This window comes from Taudactylus pleione, unplaced genomic scaffold (genome assembly GCF_031769625.1).
Source record: "Taudactylus pleione unplaced genomic scaffold, aTauple2 ptg000005l, whole genome shotgun sequence".
NCBI classification, from domain to species: Eukaryota; Metazoa; Chordata; class Amphibia; order Anura; family Myobatrachidae; genus Taudactylus; species Taudactylus pleione.
This window is the reverse complement of record NW_028284408.1, coordinates 13381166-13402645: the sequence shown is the minus strand read 5'-3', so window position 1 is coordinate 13402645 and position 21480 is coordinate 13381166. Positions and strand designations below refer to the sequence as shown.

Sequence of the window (21480 nt, the reverse complement as noted above, 5' to 3'; positions counted from 1 at the left end):
GCAGGCTGAATCTCCCTCGAGTGCCTGCAGCAGTCTTGCTCTCTCACTCTCTCCGCCGGCGGAGAGGGGACGAGCGGCCTCCGCTCTGTAACAGACCATGCAAGTGGGAAGTCTCCGTGTACGCCACGCCAGCAGCTGTGATGGTAATCAGGTAGACACATGGAACACAGCGTCCGGTCTCAGTAATTAGCGAGGAGGACTTGAGTTACCATGTATCCAAATGGTCACCAATAGTTACCAATATCCGGTATCAAGATGGTGGATATAGGGGTAGATCAATGAGGTAGACAGCAACGCATTTCGGCAATGGCCTTTATCCAGCTTCATAAAGGCCATTGCCAAAACGCGTTGCTGTCTACCTCATTGATCTACCTCTATAGGCATTTATTTGCATATGGGACATTGCTATTTCAAAACCTCCATCGGATACCATTGTGGTTTACACATCTATCATTTGATAATGTGTCAATAATATTAGCCAGCAATACACTATTAGGTATTTTGAGGTATAATCTCATTGTTATTGTCTAGCGTTTTTATGTATGTATTTGTATTTATTCTATTTTTATTAAATATATGTGATACCCATAATTGATGTAATTTGATTGTTGTTTCTGACAGGGACACACCAGCGCAGTATTCATTCATTTCCTTGTGTTTTTTGGGGCTGGCATACCTCTTTTTACTGCTGAAGGGTGCCTCCAATTTAACAGATTCACACAGGTCCAGTATCTTTTGTAATTCTTTGCTGTGCTCATCCTTATCAGGTCTACAACCCGCAGCTGCTGCAAGATAGGTGTGTGTGTAATGTATGTGTGACATACAGCAGGTGTGTGTGTAAGGTATGTGTGACAGAATCGGTATGTCATACCACCAAACCTAAGCCCGGCAGAAGAAATATCGACATCGGAAGGGTGGCAGCACAAGATCCCGACGGAGGCAAGTAAACCACCTAACCCTCCCCCTCTCCCCCCGCCCTAACCCTAACCCCCGCTAGTGCCTACCCCTAGCTTCCCCCCTGGGGTGCTTAAACCTAACCCCCCCCCCTCCCTGCACCCTAAACCTACCTCTCCCGAGGAGGTACCATACCCTAACCTCCCCCCGGGGGTTGCCTGACCCTAACCACCCCTTTCCCTAGCCTAACCCTAACCCTCCTGAAGGGGGGTGCCTAACCCCAAGTCCCCCTGGGAGCCCCTAAACCTAACCCTCCCCCTCCACAGCTATCCACTCCCGATGTCGGGATTTTGGCGTGGCATACACACAGACAAGTAGTTATGTGTGTGTGAAACCCCGCTGTAAAAGTCCTGCGTTTGCCCCTGAAAGTGTTATAGAAATTAAGGGAACAGTTTAGTTTTTATTGTCCAACAAGTTATTTGGACAACCATGAAGGACGTGTGCATCAATATTCCACCTTAGAGGCATTCCTCTAAGAGATGCAAGAGGAACATCAAACTAGTGTACATTGTGGATGTATAAAGGAGGACTCACTTTGCAGAGGATATGACTACGGAATGCTTGTCTGAATTTAGGATTTTCGCCAGGTGAGTGGCCACGGAATCTTCATAAGCAGATATCTGAAACTAGTTAAAAAGAAACAAACATATATGCAAACCAGCCTCAAGTAACGACAAAACTAAAGCAAAAAAAAAAAAAAAAATTTTCAGCGGTCAAGAAATTGTATTTTGATTAAATGTTAGCTGACTGCATCTCTTACACTTTTTCTTCTTTATGTGACACTATTTGCCCATATGTCCTTTGGAAATGCCTATCTCCACTTTTAGAAATATAGATTAAATTACATGAAAAATCCAGAACCTTGTAAAATATGGTCTCTCCACACCTTCTAATATGTGCAAGGCTCAGAACCCCAATTTTCACAATATGAATTTGGGTGTAAGAGTGAAAGTACAGTACACTAACTTGGCACTCTTCAGATTCCTCTTCTGGAGATATAGGAATGATAGAGGTCTTTGATGGTAACTTCAGCTCATATGACATTATACTCCACCTGCAATTCAACAAATTTGATTAGAACAAAATATTTATTAGCTACATATATATTTCAATAATCATTACAGTGCAATACAGGTAATACACCTGAACTTGTAACAGAGAAATTCAAATTAATCCAGGCATAACAGACTGATATTTAAAAAAGTAACAACTTCCAAAATTCTTTATTTCACATTTTCCAGGCACTGGGAACTTAAAGGCTTTTTAAATATTTTTATAAAAGAAATTAATGACACTATGGCTAATATTTGCTCCTATTTAAATACAGGACTGCACTATACAAGTTGCCTAACTTTTGAGAAAAACCGAAAAAAGTGCATTTCTGTGTTCAAATACAAACAATATTTTGTGTACTTGTCTTAGATGACCTCTAAAAAAAATAAAAAAAACGTCGGATAGGCCCATGCTTCCCTATATGAAGCTACAATGGGAGTAATCATCTCCCTATCCAAACTAAACTAGCATAGGTGATTGTGTTATTACATTCTTAGAATTAGCATCATGCCCCCACTCCCATTAAGCACAGCCATATATGTACCATGGCATTGAATCTACCAAGGTGCTAATTGTGCTGAAGAGATGCAACACCCCTCTTCCGCAAGAGAAATCGCTGAACAGATGTCTGATTGATAGTGGTGTGAGAGGCTGTCTACAGTATGGATAGTACATAGATGCATGATTGGGACTAGTGAAGATACTCCTCCTGTCAGGAGACAAATTCTGAAACGTGGGGTGAATAAGTTTACTGTGAAGTACAAGGAAAGCTGCAAAATGTACCTAGTGTTATTACCGATCATAAAATCTGAGGATTAAATATGCAAAGAATCATGCAACTGACCCCATGTATGACTACATTCTCAGCTCTGCTGCTGGGATGTAGTCAAAATTTCGACAATGAAAATCTAGACAATCATGTCGTCACCCAACTATCAACTGACAATGTCTACATGGTCAAAATGAAGATGGTCAAAATACCAACAATGAAAATCTAGACAATCATAAGGTCGACAGTTAAAATGTAGACAGCCAAAATGTCGACAATCAATAAATAAATGTTGACAACCAAAATGTAGACAGTCATAATGTCTATATAGATTAAAAAAAGCTAACCATTCATAATGGATAAAATGTAGTATAATATAGTATCCCACTGAGGGAAGAGCTCTGCGCACGAGCAAACACTGATCGTGTCCTGTCAGCCACACTGTCTGATGTACAGATATTACACAGATGCATGATTGGGATTAGTGGAGAAACGCCTTCCATCAGGAGACAAATTCTGAAACATGCTGACACAGCTTGCCTACTGAGGGAAGAGCACTGCAAATACACAAACAAGTGACCCTCTTATGTCAGCCATACACTCATATTGCCCTAAATGTCACATATTATCAACGTCACCCTCCTGCTAGAGAACTTTGCACTGTGCTAAGCGCAGTCACAGTAGCGATAAGCCCCTACAGAATTGCGGCAAATAAATGACAAGCAAAGCATGTAGACCTGCCAATATGTTGACTGAAGGTTAAACAATGTGCAGTTACCTTCACTTTAAAACGTCAAACATTTTGATTGTCGACATTTTGCCATTATCAATATTTCAACAGTCAAAATATACACCTGCCTATATCTTGATGGTCTACATTTTCATAGGGTCAAAATATCAACATTCAATATATAGAAATGCCTATACAGTATTATGATATGGTCAAATTGTTGACAGTTAAAATGTCAACATGTCTATTTTTTGACCAAGTCGACATTCTAACCAGTCTATATATTAACTGTCTACATTATGTCCCTGTCAACATTTTGATTGTCTACATATTAACGGTCAACATTTTGTTTCTCTACATAATGCATCTGTCAACATTAAAGTGTCTATATTTTGAATTTCTAAATAAAATACCACACCCCTGTTGCTATGCTGTGAGGTACAGAACCAAGCATATATTGCAAGTTATAGTCTTAAAACACAAAGGAAATATCTAAGAGTTGGGTAGAGAGACAACATTCTTACTGCAGTAATAGACAGAAACGAAAGACATAAAAACAATGTTATTTTAGAGTGCTACGCTGCTGGAGGATGACCACAACATAATCAATACACAGCATCAGAACACTATAAACAACTCAATAATTGATCAGATAACCATTTAATCTCAGACAAACTCAATTTCTTTGAATGACCTAATAGTTTTACAATTAGACAGATTTAATATCTGCTAAAACTCACCCACCTAGAAATATGTGCACCTTAAGTCAGAAAAAAAAATGGAAACTATGTACCACACAAAATCTCCCATTCACATCATCCTTCAAACAACTCTGAGAATGAGATTGTACAGCATGACATTATCAATGTGACGTACAGTGGCAAACTAAGGACAAATCCATTTGCTCGGATATCCATGCTAACATTCAATACTTACATTTAAATGACTGTCTAATGTATGGTATATAATTTAGTCCATTCTTTAAAAACTAAAGATACATGAGAAATAAATGTTTTCTTAGGATGCCCATTGTTCCAGTTAGACCAATGTTTCCCTACTCTAGTCCTCAGGGCACTCTTAACAGTGTAAGGTTTAGATATCTCCTTATGGTATGACATGTGAGATTAGTAGAACTTGTAGATCTTTTAACCACTTAACTAGCACGGCCGCATGGGTTGAAATCACAGCCAGCCAATTGGAGGGGACTAATGATATGTCCCCCAACATCCCTGATTTCTGGTTTGGGGGAGAGGTAATATGACCCTTGCGGGAACTATTGGCACTGGGAGGGGATGGAGTTGGGATGGCCCCAATAAGTATTTTGGCCCTGGAGGATGGCATGGTGTAAAGGCGGGCATCCACTACCCAATTAAACAGAGCCATTGAACATTAACAACATCGTTATCTTTCAATCGCTTGTTAATCGGGCACAAATCGGGCATGCAAATGTCGAAAAACGACCAGCGATGCGTGCTGCCGCTGGTCGTTTCCAACATCAATCATCGCCTGACCATGCTGGTCAATCTACTGATAACGCCAGATTGACCATGTTCGGGGATGATGGAGGGTGCCTACACTGAACTACTGATCGTTCAGTGTAGGCACTGCAGTGGATGGGGGACGATGGCACAATTACAATGTCATAATCGTACTGTCTTCCCTGGGTCGCGTAGTGGATGTGCGGCTTAACTTTCTCACATAGTGACACAGGGTTACATAGTTTTAAAATGGGGTTATGGCAGCGGGGATCTATTAAGACTAGGGGGGTGGAGAAAAATGCTACTGGGGGTCTGTTGCCACTGGGGAAGGTCTTCACACTAGGAGGTGGCAGGTAAATTTAAAAAAGGGGGCCTATGGACACAGGGGGATGAAACACCCTTTATAGACATTTTATTTCCGTAAAATATTTAAATAATAAATTTTTGAGGGCCTTTTGGTAAATAAAAAAAAAAAGCCAGTTAAGTATGAATACATGGGTTGGGTATGAAATCCAGGCGGCTCAATAGCTGCCGGGATGAAATGGCAACGCCCCCCCAACCCTCATTTAGGTGTGCCTAACCCTTAAACTCCCAGGGTGGTGCCTAGACCTAAGTCCCCCCCCAGGGGTGCCTAACCCTAACCCCACCTTCCCCTAGCCCAACCCTTCCCGCGGGTGCCTAACCCTAAGTCGTCCCGGGAGTGCCTTAACCTAACCCCCCCCCCCCCCCCGCAGCTAAGTGCTAAGGACGGCCGGACTTACCTTAATCGGTCCAGCGTCCTTTGGCATTCCGGCGTCGGGATTAAGATAGGCGCCGGTATTTCTACACCTATTTTAAGCCCCTTCTCGGGCTTCTGCTGTCAGAATATAGTCCGGGGGCATTTAGTCTGCTGGCCTATAAACTACTTCCCGAATACACATGTGCTCCAACAAATAAATATGGAAAACATACACTGTTAGGGTGCCCTGAGAACTGAATTTGGGAAACCCTGGATTAAAGGATTACTGGGACGTGAAAAAAAAAAAGAACCAGGAGAAAGAGGCTCCAGAGCGATAACGTAATCATAACAATAACACTATTTGCGAAGATCAAGCAATGAGAAAGTGTCATGGTCCTATGTAACCTCTGGTATGCTGAAATGATGCTGGCTGAAGTTGAAAAAGGAAGTGTTTCTTTCCACAAGCCTACTGACTTCTTGCATGCATGATTGTCAGCACACAGGTACAAGGCACCATGTGCTGGAGAAGAGAACATCAGGAATTTTCCTTTTTAGACCCCTGTAGGTTACAATGCAAACAACATCTGGCCATAACCTTGAAACGTTTAATATTTTATTTGGGACTTGAATATGAGAATATTATTTTACATATTATATTAAATAGGATATTGCAATATCTTCTAGAATGTTAGTTTGATCTCACAAGTGTGTCCAGACTGAGGGCCACATGTAATGGACAATAGGTTTATGCAAGTGCCAACATTTTGGTGAGTTAGCAGCCAGATTTAAAAATGCAATGTTTACAAAAGGACAAACCAACCAAGTTCAGCGTCTTACCTATCCAGCATTTTAGTGCTTGCACGTTCCAACTTTTCCAAGATCTGAGGCAGCTGCGTATCGTCGTCACATGAACCACCCCAACCAAGTACCCGTGCCAGATCATTACCAGTACCCAGGGGGAGCACTCCTAGCTGACACTATGGATATAAATAAAGATTACAGAGCATTTGTATGCTATAGACATGTGCAGTGGAGGCAGGCACTGAGAATGATGGGTTCATTAGGAAGCAGAGGCATCAGTAAGGCATTCTCCCTTCATCTAACATCAGTAAGTCAAGTGAATTGATAGGCAGCTCTCTCATAAATATTGGTTCAGACGACACTGCATGTCAACACTGTGCAGATGTAAGTGAATGCAAGTTCTACCATTTATATTAAACAATGGCTATATTGTAGGAGGTTACATTTTCTTAGTACATAAATGTGTGCAGCTTTCATAGTTATAAAGGCCAAGTTTTGAAAAATGCGCAAAATTAATTTCATAAAAAGTATTAACGTGATTTAGAAAGTGATTGAGCAACCATGGCACAATTCCAGCACTGTGCAAAGACGTAGAAGATAAATGGAATCTCTGTGCTGCTTATGGATATAGTGTGACAAGGCCACAGGAAATGAGCAGGCTAAATATTTGTGGTATACAGCAACTTTATAAGAGATCATACAGTTACAGCACATCTTGCAACAAACAGTCTCTTGTACATTAGAACGGTCGACCTACTGTATTTAACTTGAAAACTGTACACAGTAATGGAAATGGAAAGGAATCTGTCATTTTCCTTGTGACATTCTATATACTGACCTGTTTATGCAAGCTAAGCTTATCTATCTCAGACAAAACCCAACCAACGCTTCCATCGCCTCCACAAACAAGAATTCGAAAATTATCAAACTTCTGAAATAATCGTAAACTAAAAGAAAAAAACAAAACAAAACTGGTAAACAGTCCCATAAAACAGTGAAAATATAGCAATACTACATATGGTGTAATAAGATATAAAAGCATAAAATGCTCATCTTTCTACTTTACAGGATTTTAATATACAGTATGTCCATTTTTTCCTAATGAGTTTACATTTAATTACTTTAACTATTGAAAAATATGGTATTCATAAAGCAGTATTTAAAGCAATAGTAAAATAAACATGTACAATACCCCAATGAGACCTGCATAATATACATCTGGACAGTCCAATAGTTCATTTACATTCTTGCAATTTAGGGGCCTATGTATCAAGCTTTTTTTCAGAAATATTATTTAGAAACTGCAGTTTCTGCATCATTTTGGGAATTGTAGTTATGTCCTAAAAACACAATGCAGGAGATTTCACAGAAATCTCCGGCAAAGTGCTAATTAGCGCTGCTGATCGCAGTCCCATTATTATCAATGGGGACTACGATCTGAACCCCATATACTAAACTGCAAAGCTTTTCTGAGTTTGGCCCCCGGTAGTTTACACCATCTTCAGATGCTGTAAACTGCTTTAAGTCTACGGGGGCTTCAGGGGCAGGAGAGAGATCTTTCGATCTCTCAATTGCAGCCTCCTGCCGGTGGCAGAAGCTGACATTGTGCACATGTGCAGTGTCAGCTTCCACAGGAGATGTCTTTCCACAATCCACAATTCGCTTTGTACATTGTGGGGATATTTTCATTATGAATGAAAACATTCCCTGCAATATGGATACTTAATAATTGAGGCAGTTCCGCAAATATTAATACATAGACCCCCTTAGTCTTTATTTGGTCTCATATGTTTATGTAACTTTTCCGCAATATAGCTTACTCCACATTCATTTAACACCTGTCAATCTGACCTCCAGTAAGTGCCCAGAATTCTTTTGTTGGCGGTATATTGTATATGGTTTTCTGCTGGCCATCCATGCTGTGATATATTGAACAACCGACCAGATATATCACAGCAAATGTAGATCATCATCATCAGGAATCATGGTAGTTCTTAATCAAGTAAAATGGCATGGATTATCAGATTTTTTGGTAAATGCAATGGTAAAATATCAGCCTGTGTGTAGTCATCTTCAGACTACCAAGTCCCAGTCATCCTGGATGTGATCTGGATACTTGACCCATGGAGTCAAATTGTAATCCGATTTTTGCTATACAGCTTCAATTGTTATTGCTGTTGCCCCCTCCCCGCCAATAGCATGTTACTTTCCACAGTGTTGTAAACAGGTCTCTCTAAAGTTACAAGTTATGGTGCATACACACGATCAGATTTTTCCTTCAGATATGAACGATAACGATTTAAAAATCGTTCAGTCGTTCATATCTGAAGGAAAATCGTTCATATCTGACATGCTTGAACGATGGACGATCAACGATGCGCGTTCCCGTTTGTCAGATAACGATATCTGACATCTGATGTGTTTGCAGTCAGACTTGGACGATTCCATTCATTTTAATGCAGTCAAAAATCGTTCAATCGTTCAAATCGTTCAAAACTTTGGTAAAATCGTTCAAATCGTTCAAATCGTTTAATCGTTCAATCGTTCATCTGACAAATCTGACCGTGTGTACGCTCCATTAGCCTACAGTGTTAACTATAGCATGAGACAGGTAAAGAGATGGAAAAGATCAAGACATGTCACCAAGTGAGATAAAGTTACTATCAAAGGCTCTTTAAACAGACAGGAGACTTACATTCAGTGAAACATAACTAGGAAAGAAAGATTGAGCGCTAATATATGTGAATCCAATATAAATGTGTGGTATTTAAAAGTTACATAAAAGGTTTTGATGTGATAGAGATAAAATAAATAATAAAATTAGGATGAGAAATGAAAAATAGGGTTGGGATAAAGAGGGGTAGAACAGATATAGTTAATGAGGTAAGGTGGGGAGGAGAGAATGAAGTGCAGAAAAGGAAGTAAAGAGGAAAAGTTAAAAGCGATCCAGCACATTAAAGAACCTCTCCCCTAACTAGTAAGAGGTTATAATCCGGCCCGCCAGCATTATGGGATGCTCTGACCCCTGCTTGAATTATTCTCAAGACTATTGTGGCAGGAGAGTATTGATTGCAAGCAGATCTGCAGTCTGGGGAAGAAGAATGGATGACCTGTATGCCTGTCTAGAGTCTAGCAAGCTCTGCAACTCTGATGTGAACGAGTATTCTGTAGGAAATAATGTTGTTTGTTTTGTTTTGTTTTACATAATGTGCTATAGATTGAAGTTTTCATTTTATGAGAAAAGCAGTATAGCAGCAACCAATACAGACACATACAAATATGCAGATAGGCCAGTTATGCCCAAAGGTATATAGCACTTTTCACAGTACATTATTTTCATTATGTATACAGTACAAATTAATAAGTGTTGTTGTCTTAGAACATATACTTGGCTTTTATATTTTACATCCATTGGCTAGGGAAACCTAATCAAAACTCTGATTTTTTAGACATGTTTATCAACTCCCACCCCCCCTAGGGGTAATAGGTCCCCGTGGCCGAGCCCCCACCCTCAACCCATGGGTGCCCAGTTTAGCACTCCACCCCCCTCCTCCCCATGTGTCACCATAGATTTAAAAAATATATATTTTATATTTCTTCTTCAGGGTCCATAGGGTCCACAGGATCTACATTGAGGTATGTAGTGGAAACAATCCATTGCACCAAACAGCTTCCAGCTTTGAAGCTCCCAGCATGCACTGGTCCTCGTTCCTATATACCCCGCCCTCAGGCATTCAGTTTTTTTGTTTGATGCGCGGCATTTATCCATACGCACCTGTTATACAGCAGGACTGCCTAGGCAGTCCCAGGCTTTGTTATTTTATGATTTACGTTTTTTGAACTACAGAGTTTAGCAGTACCAAGCGCCGGTAACTATGTTCCTCCTTACACTTTAACTTTAGACGCATGCGCCTCAGTGTGCCATTTGCTGCTGGGGATGCAGTAGTAGTGCAATGTCCGTGCAGCAGCCGCCGCCACCAACTGAGATGCTGCACCAGCTACACAGCGTACAGGTAGCAGCACTGCCAGTGCAAAGTCCATGCAGCCGTTGCCGCTACCAGCTGAGACACTGGACCAGTCAGCCAAGTTGCAGCACAGCCAGGCGCCTCCACCGTGGCTCTGCTCTTTCTACACAGGCCACAACTCTTATTGCTGTCACCGACTGTGACAGTCAAGCATTATTGCATACAAGTACATGGAGGGATTGAAGGCAACTGTGGCTTACTGTGGTGCTGGTGGAGCTTATAGCACATTCTCCTGGAGACTGACAGTGATTTCATTGAAATCATATTTGCCCTTTTATATTCCTTGCTGTACCTGCTAGGTCAGCAGTGTATCTTCAAATGTATTTTTGGAATGATTTCTCGGGTGTGCTGAGGGTGGTAAAAAGTATTTCTTAATATTGGATAAGTAACTAGTGAGGGAAGATACTGTGTGGCATAATGTGTTATAAGGGGCATTACTGTGTGGCATAATGAGTAAGGGACATTACTGTGTGGTGAAACCACACTCCCTTTTCGGGAGCGTGCGCACCAAAGAACACCCTCTTTGTTTTTGTTTTTTTTGGGGGTAGGCGGGGGTGCGCTAAATTACTGCCTTGCCCCAGGTGACAAAAATCCTACTTTCGGCCCTGGCAACAAAGACACCCGGCTCTAGCAGAGTCTTACGGGACCTGGTGCGCCAAGAGGGGCTGTTGGACGCATTACAGCAAAAATGAGTGAGGACACATGTATTCATCCATGTGAAGCATAAATTAAATCCATGTAAGCATAGATCGAATAGTAATGCCTTGCATATGATAGCTCATTCAGCTGTTCCTAGAAAGGACCTAGACCTGCCAACTTGGAGTAAACCCCTAGTGAAAACTTTGGCATTGTCCATTTATGATAATATCAAAGTAGTAAGTATGAAAGTACTAGTTACTGTATCTGCAAATGAAATACGTTACAGTGTCAGCAGCTGTGACACTGTAACGTGTCATTTTGCATGCAGATACAGCCGCAGTCATCCACAGAATATAGGCATGCCACATATCATTTTCATCAACAGAAGCTGCTTGTGAGTCCTATTCGCATCACATTGTGAATAAGACTCATTTGAAAGTAAAAAATCTTATGAAAAGTCACTCAGCACTACCAAGTCACACCACAGCATGGCACGACTACAACAGATGATTAACTCGCAAGGAAGTAAGATGGATATGGACACATCTGTACATTAACTAAAGGGGTCTATCCATTACACAAATTTTTTTTAACGATCCGACCAAAACCAGGAGGTATGTATAGGCTGCAAACGTCCTGCACCGCGACAAAATAAGTCTTGCCGTTCGAAAACGCTGGTCAATTTCTGCATATTGCTGAACGACTTTAGAAAAGTCGTTAAGTCGATATACAGTGAACGACCAACGTCAAATGACTTTTAAATGATTATTCACTTCATTCATTAAAAATGTCAACTCCCTTGTCTCTTCAGCAACAATCCTTGGTCTTTAAAGATAACGGTCTCAAAGTCTTTCAGGTTTGTGAAAGATTTTTTGCACTAAATACTTTTTGTTGGCAGGAAGTGTCTTTGGTCTTTCACAAAAAACTCTTCTAATGGATAGGCCCCTTAAGTAGACATTTATATGAATAATGTCTCATATAGTGCTAGTTTTTTTTTTAACCACAGTTATGTAAAAATCAGTCCAAAACTAAATTGTAAGTCCTTACCCTAAATGAGGTCCTCCATTCATCAAGTCAAACACTTGAGCAGGGTTCAGCAACTGTTTGAATCGCCGGAGGAACTTCACACCCTGATTGTCTCCACTTTTTGAATTTACAAAGACAAGTAGCGGACTGGCACATGAGGGAGGGCAGGTGGCTTTCCAGAACCCTGGCACAGTTATAAGAATACATAGTCACAGCATATTCCCTATACAGTATATTGAATGTACAATGACCTGTAATACAGTACACTGTGATTTCTTTAGTCTTGGAATAACGGTCATGAGAGTATCATTCTTTTCACATAACCCATTTTAGCCTTCACACTTTTACCTAAATGTCTGTAAATGTAGATCAACTAGCCCTTCTATATACACAAACAAGTGCACATTTACAGGGTTATAAAGAATGAATAAGCTGCAAATGTGATCAATAGTTTTCTTGAGTGAATAATTTAGAAATTACAAAACCAAACTAAATAACCTTTGTGATGCTATGTAAAACACTGCATAAACATGGACGATTAGTTAGAAAAATAATTTTCCCATGGGCACATACCATCAGAATCTATACTGTTGAGTGCTGTTGGAGGTATAATAGATACTTTACATTGGCCAAGTGGACACTTTTGAGAGTATTGGTCCTTGCAAGCAGTGTGCACCTGAAAAACCACGATAAGTATTTGCATTAATATACAAATTAAAAATGCTAAAGGCATCAAATCAACCCATTTAGATGACCATGTTTTACGTGACCTACTTGCATGGATTTTATGTCTTAGATGATCTGCTAATTTATTCAGAAGACATAGATTTGTAAATTAAAGTCATCTTAAAAGGTTCAACTAAGTAAAAAACAGGAAACTTTGGTGAGAAGGATAATAACCTGTACGTTTTCAGTGGGCTCTAGTATTCTCTAATAGTGAAGAAGAGAAGTTTGACACCCTTTTCTAACAGTAATATCATTACAAAGACACCTTGACCGCTCTCACCATTGCTTTACACCATAGGCACCGCCAGTCCTGCAGGCGTAATACACTGCCACATGTTTTGTCACAAACGGCACATTTGGCACTGACCGGCAAGTTGCCCTCTAGCCACTGATGAGGCATTGCTATCTGAAAATGGAATGATGAAAAAAAAACCACATTTCTTAGACATAGCACATGTTTAGGACTAGTTACATATTAATACATTTTTGGATATCTGTTAATTTAAAGAGCAGGCACATTTATATACATTTTTATATACAATTTGGAATTAATATAAAGTGTGCTGAGCAGAGGTGACTAGTGAACATGAAATAACTGCTTTGGGTTTAAACTTAATATGTCCAGCATGCATTCTATAGGCCTCTGCAATAGGTAGTTAATGTATGTTATGAGGAAGGAGCTTCTCTTGCACAGCAGATCCAGAGTGACTGACGGGTTTGCAGATTTCCTCTGCAGAAATACAGTAGAATGTGCAGATTTGTGGATTGTGGTGTCATAACAGATCAGATCACAACCGTCTCAACTTTTCCAATTATGTCAGATCTTATCAGGACATTGTACTAAAAAGGTGGAATGTGTTTGTAATGGAATTGGGAAAAAAAAGGGTTCACTTTATAAACAAACCTTCATAAATGACCATTTAAATTTTAGAGCTTGGTGATATTTTAAAATGTGCTAAAGAAATGTGGCGCAGAAACATATGCCTGTGTCCCTTGTATCTATTCAATTATATTAAGTTGTTAAATAAAACCCCCCACAGAAAAGAGAGAACAAACTAAACTCCATACTCACACCATCCTCATCTTCGATGATATCTTTGCCTATGGAAGCTAGCGTTGTCCACTTGCAGTTGTTTGTAGCTCTTACAGCACATCTCTTATGAGCTTTAAATTTACAAACTGGAAAAAACAGGAGCATATTGTCAGCAGTCAATAGAAAACCTAATCTGCAAGAACCTTGCCTTCATAACGCACAAAGCTGAAATCGGTGCTCCAGTTGGTTGGGGGAGCTGAATTTATAATCTCTCCTGCATTTACCCAGCACTACACTGAACAGTGGTATTGACAGGGAAGAAGACAACGCTACTACTGTACATAACATATTTACCATTTAAAAAAATGAATGCTTACTAAAAGAGACATTTGTATTTGTTGCTGCACTTTAGTAGGTTTGCCCCAGGGATACCAGTTTATGCATGTAAAGAGCAAAAAAAGTAATATCCAATACAGAGCAGAGCAGCTATGGCTAAGCACCTCTACATAAAGAACTTATTCATTTGAAAACTTTTCCGTAATGTCTGCTATTAATGATCTTTATTACCAAAGAATAGTTCTAATGAACAAGTACTATAGTTCTTTGTTGCCACCTAAACAGATTAAAATCTTTCTTGCGTTACTGACCTTTTAATTAGAAATTACTATTATAACAGGGCTCGACAAATCCCGGTCACTGGGGCGACCAAGATTTTAGTCCTGGCGACTAGGTTTTGAAGAGCCAAAACAGTACAAGTAAAGCTAATTGTAGGGGAAAAAAAAAAAAAGGTTGACATGTACAAATGGTTGACAGGGTCAAAAGGGCGACATGAAAATGGTTGAAACTTTTTTTTCTAACCCTAATCTTCACCCTAACCCTCTCTCCTGGTGCCTAACCCAAACCGTCGGGGTAGGAGCCTGACCCTAACCGTCCCTTCTAGTGCCTAACGCTAACCCTCCGGTAAGTGCCTAACCCTAAAAACAAAAATAATAAAAACAATGAGTCGACCATTTTCATGCAGACCTTTTGACCTGTCGATCATTTGTACATGTCGACCTTCTTACATATCAACCTTTAGTGTGCCAACCTATTGACTGTTTAACATCTCGTGTCTATCTATACATTGTCTACCTTTTTACTGTAGATATTTAGCCCGGATTCCCCAGAGTGGATGGAGCCTACCGGGCTTGACTGTTTTGCTGCAGACCTGTGGTCCTCCGCTAGAGGCTTCAGGACTGGAGTAGTTTGCCGGCTACAGGATCATGTCAGGGCCACCACAGCTCACTGGTCTCACACTCGCGAGATCAACTTTGACAAGGGAGCCCATGTAGACCCAAGTCTAACAGGGATGAGGGCTCCAACTTTTAAGTAAGTGGCTGATACCGCTCCTAGCTCACACAGAGTGGTGTAGATAAGCCTGCAAACCCTACAGCCTGGGGCTCCTACAGTGCATGCTGGTGCTTGTAGTTCCCTGGTACTACAGCCTGGTGCATTGACTATAAGGGGAAAGTCCCTATGGTTGTATGGGGGAGCCTGCCATTAGCTCCACTGCAGGTTTGCAGCTAGGAGAGATGTGTTGCATCTTAGGGGAGGGTATTATGAAATTGGGTACCCTGTGTGGTGGGTATTGGTATCAGTACAGGGTTCTGTATATGTGCAGCCCATATGTGCCACTCACCAATAACTGCCCCTCTTGTCCTGTCATCTGTCAGTGGTGTTATGAAAAGAGGCCTGGCCTCACTCTGGAGGGGATTACAGGGATTATTTTCCACCAACACCTTTGTATTGAGATCTGCCATCCAGCTAACCCAAAGTGTAATCTCCATATATGTAAAGGATTCTGCAATATTTATCTCATAAAGGAGAGGGTAGGCAACGTGAGGCACACAGATGATATAGAGCTACACTTCCCAGCATGCCCTAGCAGCCAAATTGTTGAAGGACATGCTGGTATGTGTAGTTTCACAGCAGCGAGAAACAGGTATGTGCGTGTTGTGAAAGGGCTTCAATGAACTTGGGGTATACCGTGTGACATAATATGAACTTTAGGACACATATGGGCATGTGATTAGAATCTGATGACCATTGAAGAGGCATGTTTGGTAGTCTGATGGCAGGCAGGGAGATTAAGGGGCATCTGTGGTGGTCTATACAAGTTTTCATATATTTTGGTCGCAGACGGTCTGGCATCTAAAATTTTAAGTGGTCTCCTGATTTTACAAAAATTTGTCGAGCCCTGTACTATACAATAATTTAATTAACTTCCTGAGGACTGTAAACAAGAATGTACCTACACTATAATAAAACAGTTTATCACAAGCACAAAGCAACTACAGAAAATTAACGTTCTCCCTATCGATTTGTATGAAGAATGTTCAACGGAAGTGATAAATTAACAACCTCCTCAGCGTATAAACATCAGTAACATTTTAGTATTTGTGGAATTTAACAAATGAAAAGTATAATCTATGAATGCGACATGTGCATACAACTTTCAATTGACCTGCTAGGTATATTTGTGGGATATTTCTGCACAAGTAAAACTCTGCAAAGAATAGGCCCCCCTACAGTGATACCCCTTTTCCATCAAAAACCTTCGTCCGACCTGGGTTTCCGGACATGGTTTGAACTCAGGTCAGACCCAGTTTACACTGCAACTTCGATCTGGGTTTTTCCAGGTCAACCCAGAATCACACTGAACCCGGGTCAACCCTGCTAAACTTGTGAGGTCATAAAAAGTGGCAGGTGACTGCTCCATAACCACCAATCAGCTCATGAACCAGGTCGACTTTTACACTGCACCATTACCCAGGTCCATCCTTGGTCCGACCCGAGCAGCTACCTGGGCTGGATTCCTGGGTCACTCGACCCGGGTTATTTTTCAGCGACCCTTTTCCACTGAGCCATGACCCGGGTTATTGCAGCAGTGAAAAAGGGGTAATAGAGAAAGGCTGTGACCGGAATACAAGTAAAGATTAAAAACTGTTATTTATGCCAGAGGAGGTCTCACCAAGTAATGACTGACAGGGTGTCCAAACCTTTCCTAAAGCAAATTTCACTGTTTACACAATTTGTTAAATTCAGCATATAAATACTATTTATGCACTAAAAAAATTCAAAAATATGCCATTTTCCATTGTGAGGTCGTTATAAACACATTTCACGTAGAGACTCAGTAACACATGCAAGTTGACGTACAGTAGAGTGCCTAAACTTACAAGTACAGTACAACAGTGTGCACATAATACATATAAGTGATAAACTGGAGGGTAATAAACCATCAGCCAGTCAGCTCCCAACTGTCATTATTCAAACACAGCCTTCAACATGACAGTTGGGAGCAGAGTGGCTGGTCGTTTATCACTTTTCAGAGCTTAGTACATCTCCCCCATATAATACATATTATATATATATATATATATATATATCCGCTGTTTCTTGTCAACGTTTCAGAACTTTAATATGTTCTTTCGTCAGGATACAAAAGTACAATGAAAAACAAGCTTACCTTTTAAGCTGTATACACCACACGTGCAAAGACGCCCACCTGCCCGTCGCAGACGCGGCTGGAAATGACGTCACTATCAAAGTCAGTGTCTACATTAACCCCTTCACCATAGCAGAGCATGTTATAGCAAAGTTTATCTGAAAAAGGCATTAAAACATTAATGACATCAATGAATTATTTTACTTCAATGAGGTAACACTTACACCCATATAAATGTTACGTATGTGACACTATAGATAAAGAAACATAGGTATAAGGCTGTATACTAACATATATATAATGTCATAGGTATGAACCCACTTCATAGAAAACAATTAAGACCAAGCTGTTCATTTAACCCCTTTGGAAACATTGTATCTAATTTAAAGATCCATTGAGATTCCTTTTGGAGTAATAATTTTGAACGATCCCCAGTGGGGATCGTTCAAAATTATTACTCCAAAAGGAATCTCAATGGATCTTTAAATTAGATACAATGTTTCCAAAGGGGTTAAATGAACAGCTTGGTCTTAATTGTTTTCTATGAAGTGGGTTCATACCTATGACATTATATATATGTTAGTATACAGCCTTATACCTATGTTTCTTTATCTATAGTGTCACATACGTAACATTTATATGGGTGTAAGTGTTACCTCATTGAAGTAAAATAATTCATTGATGTCATTAATGTTTTAATGCCTTTTTCAGATAAACTTTGCTATAACATGCTCTGCTATGGTGAAGGGGTTAATGTAGACACTGACTTTGATAGTGACGTCATTTCCAGCCGCGTCTGCGACGGGCAGGTGGGCGTCTTTGCACGTGTGGTGTATACAGCTTAAAAGGTAAGCTTGTTTTTCATTGTACTTTTGTATCCTGACGAAAGAACATATTAAAGTTCTGAAACGTTGACAAGAAACAGCGGGCTGTAAAGTGTTTATTACAAGTCGTCCTGAGTGCCGCCGGGTGGAATCCTATACATTTGTCCCTCACTGGCGTGAGAGGTAAAGCGGAAGGCACCGGACGCAGCTGATCTTTTTTGGTAAACCAGGAGTGCCAGTCGATTTACTTGCTATATATATATATATATATATATATATATATATATATATATATATATATATACACATATACATACATATACGTACACACACACACACGCATACATACATACATACATACGAGGTATGTCTATAAAATAACGAGACACTGATTCCACCTAGTAAACAAAGCAGTCAGAACTGGTTCTAACTGCATACGTAGTAACCTTGAACTGGTCTGAACCTGCATGACAAGCAGCAACGCTCTATGATGCTCAGTTGATTGTGAGTCGCCATTTAATTTGGTTGTGTCTTCTGTAGAGGGTTGAAAAAATTATAAGTTTAAAAGTTGAACAACGTGTCAATTTGAATTTTTTTGTAAAATTGCACAAAACACCAACAGAATGTTTTCAAATGCTTGCTACGGCCTATGGGAATGACTGCCTGTCTCGTGTGCGTGTGTTTGAGTGGCATGAAAGATTCAGCAAGGGACGTGAGAATGTCGAAGATGATGAACGCCCTGTACGATCTTGCACTTCAAGAACGGAAGAAAATGTAGAAAAAAAAAATAAAAAATCAGTCAGATTGTTCGAAAAGACCGCCGACTCAGTGTTCGAATCATAGCTGAATCTGTGAACATTGACAAAGACACCGCATGGAAAATTTTGCGTGAGGATCTTAACATGACGAAAGTTTGTGCAAAAAGAGCAAAAAGAGCGTGTTGACATTCTGCAGCAACTTGACGCAGATCCAAACCGGTTTCATAAAGTAATCACTTGTGATGAGACCTGAATCTTCCAGTACGATCCTGAAACCAAAAGACAGTCAATGCACTGGAAAACACAGTCATCACCAAGAATGAAAAAAGCTTGTCAAAGCAAGTCAAAATTCAAAGCAATGCTCATTGTTTTTGTCGATATCAAGGCTGTAATTTTGCAAGAATGGGTTCCAGAAGGCACAACAGTTAACCAGCATTATTATAAGGAAGTTTTGAAAAAGCTGAGAGAGACAGAAAGAAACGGGCGCAACTGTGGAAAAATGGTTTCATTCTTCACCAGGACAATGCGCCTGCTCACAAAGCACTTTCTGTGAAGCAGTTTTTGACCGATAATCACATTACTACACTTGAACATCCTCCATATTCGCCCGATTTAGCACCTTGCTACTTTTATCTTTTCCCAAAAGTTAAATCAGTGCTTAAAAGGGACACATTTTGAATTGAAAACGGCAGATATGTTGAAACAACTAACAGAAATTGATTTGCTCCATGCCTTCCACCAGTGGAAAACAAGACTACAGCGATGTATTAGTGCAAATGGGGAGTATATTGAAGGGGACAAACATTAAATTTGTAATACCAATAAATAAAGATGAGTTTATTAATCAGTCTCAATAGACATACCTCGTACACACGCATACATACAATATATATATATATATATATATATATATATATATATAAATAAAAACACACACACATACATACATACACTGTAGTGCAAAAAAAATCATGGGATAGATGTATAGGACCCCCTCGATCCCGGCGACGTGCAGTATTGCCGCTAGTCCACAAATTTGCCAGGCTCTCAGATCCACACAGATTTTCCTGTGTGACGAGGGTCATCTCCATTACTTGGATGAATATCCTGTCTCGTTACACCCATCCTGATCGTTACACCTATTTGTGTCTAATTATAAATGCACCCTCTAAGAGTTGAACAGATAATTTTTCTGGACGCCTTATCGAATTGAATTCTAGCTGAAAAGCAAATGTGACATGTTGTGTTATACTCATTTTTGATAATTTTTTTTGCTATTCTTGAGATAACCCCTGATGAAGTCTCATAAGGAGACGAAATGCGCAGAGTAAAGAAGCTGCGGGATCCACTCTAAAGGACAAGCACTTAAAATATAAGAAAAAATTCCACCCTTAGATTTCAAGTGGAAAACCTTAAAAGCAAATTGTGTAAAATGTATTCTGAGAGTTTGTTGACCCAGGCCGTCTGGATAGCTTCCCACAGCTCCCTGATATTTATAGGTACAGGATCTTGGGTGCGAATAGACCTCTCCACCACGTTCCATAAATGCTAGATTGGGTTCATGTCGGGTGAACGTGGTGGTCACACCATTGGTCAGGACTCTCTAGAAGCTCCTCAAACCAATTCTGGACAACTTGGGGCTGACTGTGCATTATCCTGCTGGAATATTCCATCATTTTGGGGGTACATGAAATCCATGAAGGGCTGCAAATGGTCATCAAGCAATGCAATGTAGCAGTTACCGGTCTATGATGTGTTCAGGTGAACTAGCGAACCCAATCTATGCCACTTGAACACACTCCACACCTTTATGGAACCACCACCAGCGCCTGAACAGTGCTTTGTTAATAACTGCGGTCCATGGCCTCATGGAGTCTGCCCCACACCTGAACCCTACCATCAACCCAAAAAAACTGGAACCTTAACTCATCAGGCAATGCGACATGTTACCAGTCCTTCAGGGTCCAAATAGCAATGTCATGTACCCAGGTGAGGCACTCTGTCCGGTATTGTAGTGTTAAAAGAGGCATTCTGGTGGGTCTTCTGCTTCCATATCCCATGGAAGCTAAAAATGCTGCACTGGCCTGCTGGACATGCATCTGGTACCTCTTGCATTGAATGTGTCGCTTGTCTGTTACCACAAACAAATTCTGGCCAGACAAAGCTGGTCACGATCATTAAGCACTCGTGTCCAGGCACTGACGTGGTCCACGGTGGGTGGTAATGTCTTCCATGAGGTATTCCCAGTACACACGTGACACCATACATCGAGTAATGTTGAATGACGGCACTACTTTAGAAATGGATGTTCCATCTGTCAGGCATCCACTATCATGCCCCGTTCGAACTCCGCTAATTCACGTTGCCTTGCCATGAGCAGCCTAACCATAGTTCAAACTGACTCACAATATGTCAGATTACAACTGAAACAGGTCTAGGCATTTCCAAATCGTCACAGT

General features: G+C 40.4%; 1 protein-coding gene across 4 annotated transcripts in view; it reads right to left on the bottom strand.

The window, feature by feature from the left end:
* The window catches only part of DGKH (diacylglycerol kinase eta), a 356461-nt gene that overhangs the window by 94769 nt on the left and 240212 nt on the right, over positions 1-21480 (bottom strand). For all 4 annotated transcript variants that reach the window (XM_088482783.1, XM_088482872.1, XM_088482720.1 and 1 more), the window contains 8 exons: positions 13992-14098; positions 13200-13325; positions 12767-12869; positions 12215-12377; positions 7342-7450; positions 6540-6679; positions 1921-2008; positions 1489-1580 (listed from right to left, as the gene is read on the bottom strand). In XM_088482783.1, the coding sequence (XP_088338909.1) occupies positions 1489-1580; positions 1921-2008; positions 6540-6679; positions 7342-7450; positions 12215-12377; positions 12767-12869; positions 13200-13325; positions 13992-14098 (928 nt within the window). The remainder of the gene's footprint in view (positions 1-1488; positions 1581-1920; positions 2009-6539; positions 6680-7341; positions 7451-12214; positions 12378-12766; positions 12870-13199; positions 13326-13991; positions 14099-21480) is intronic.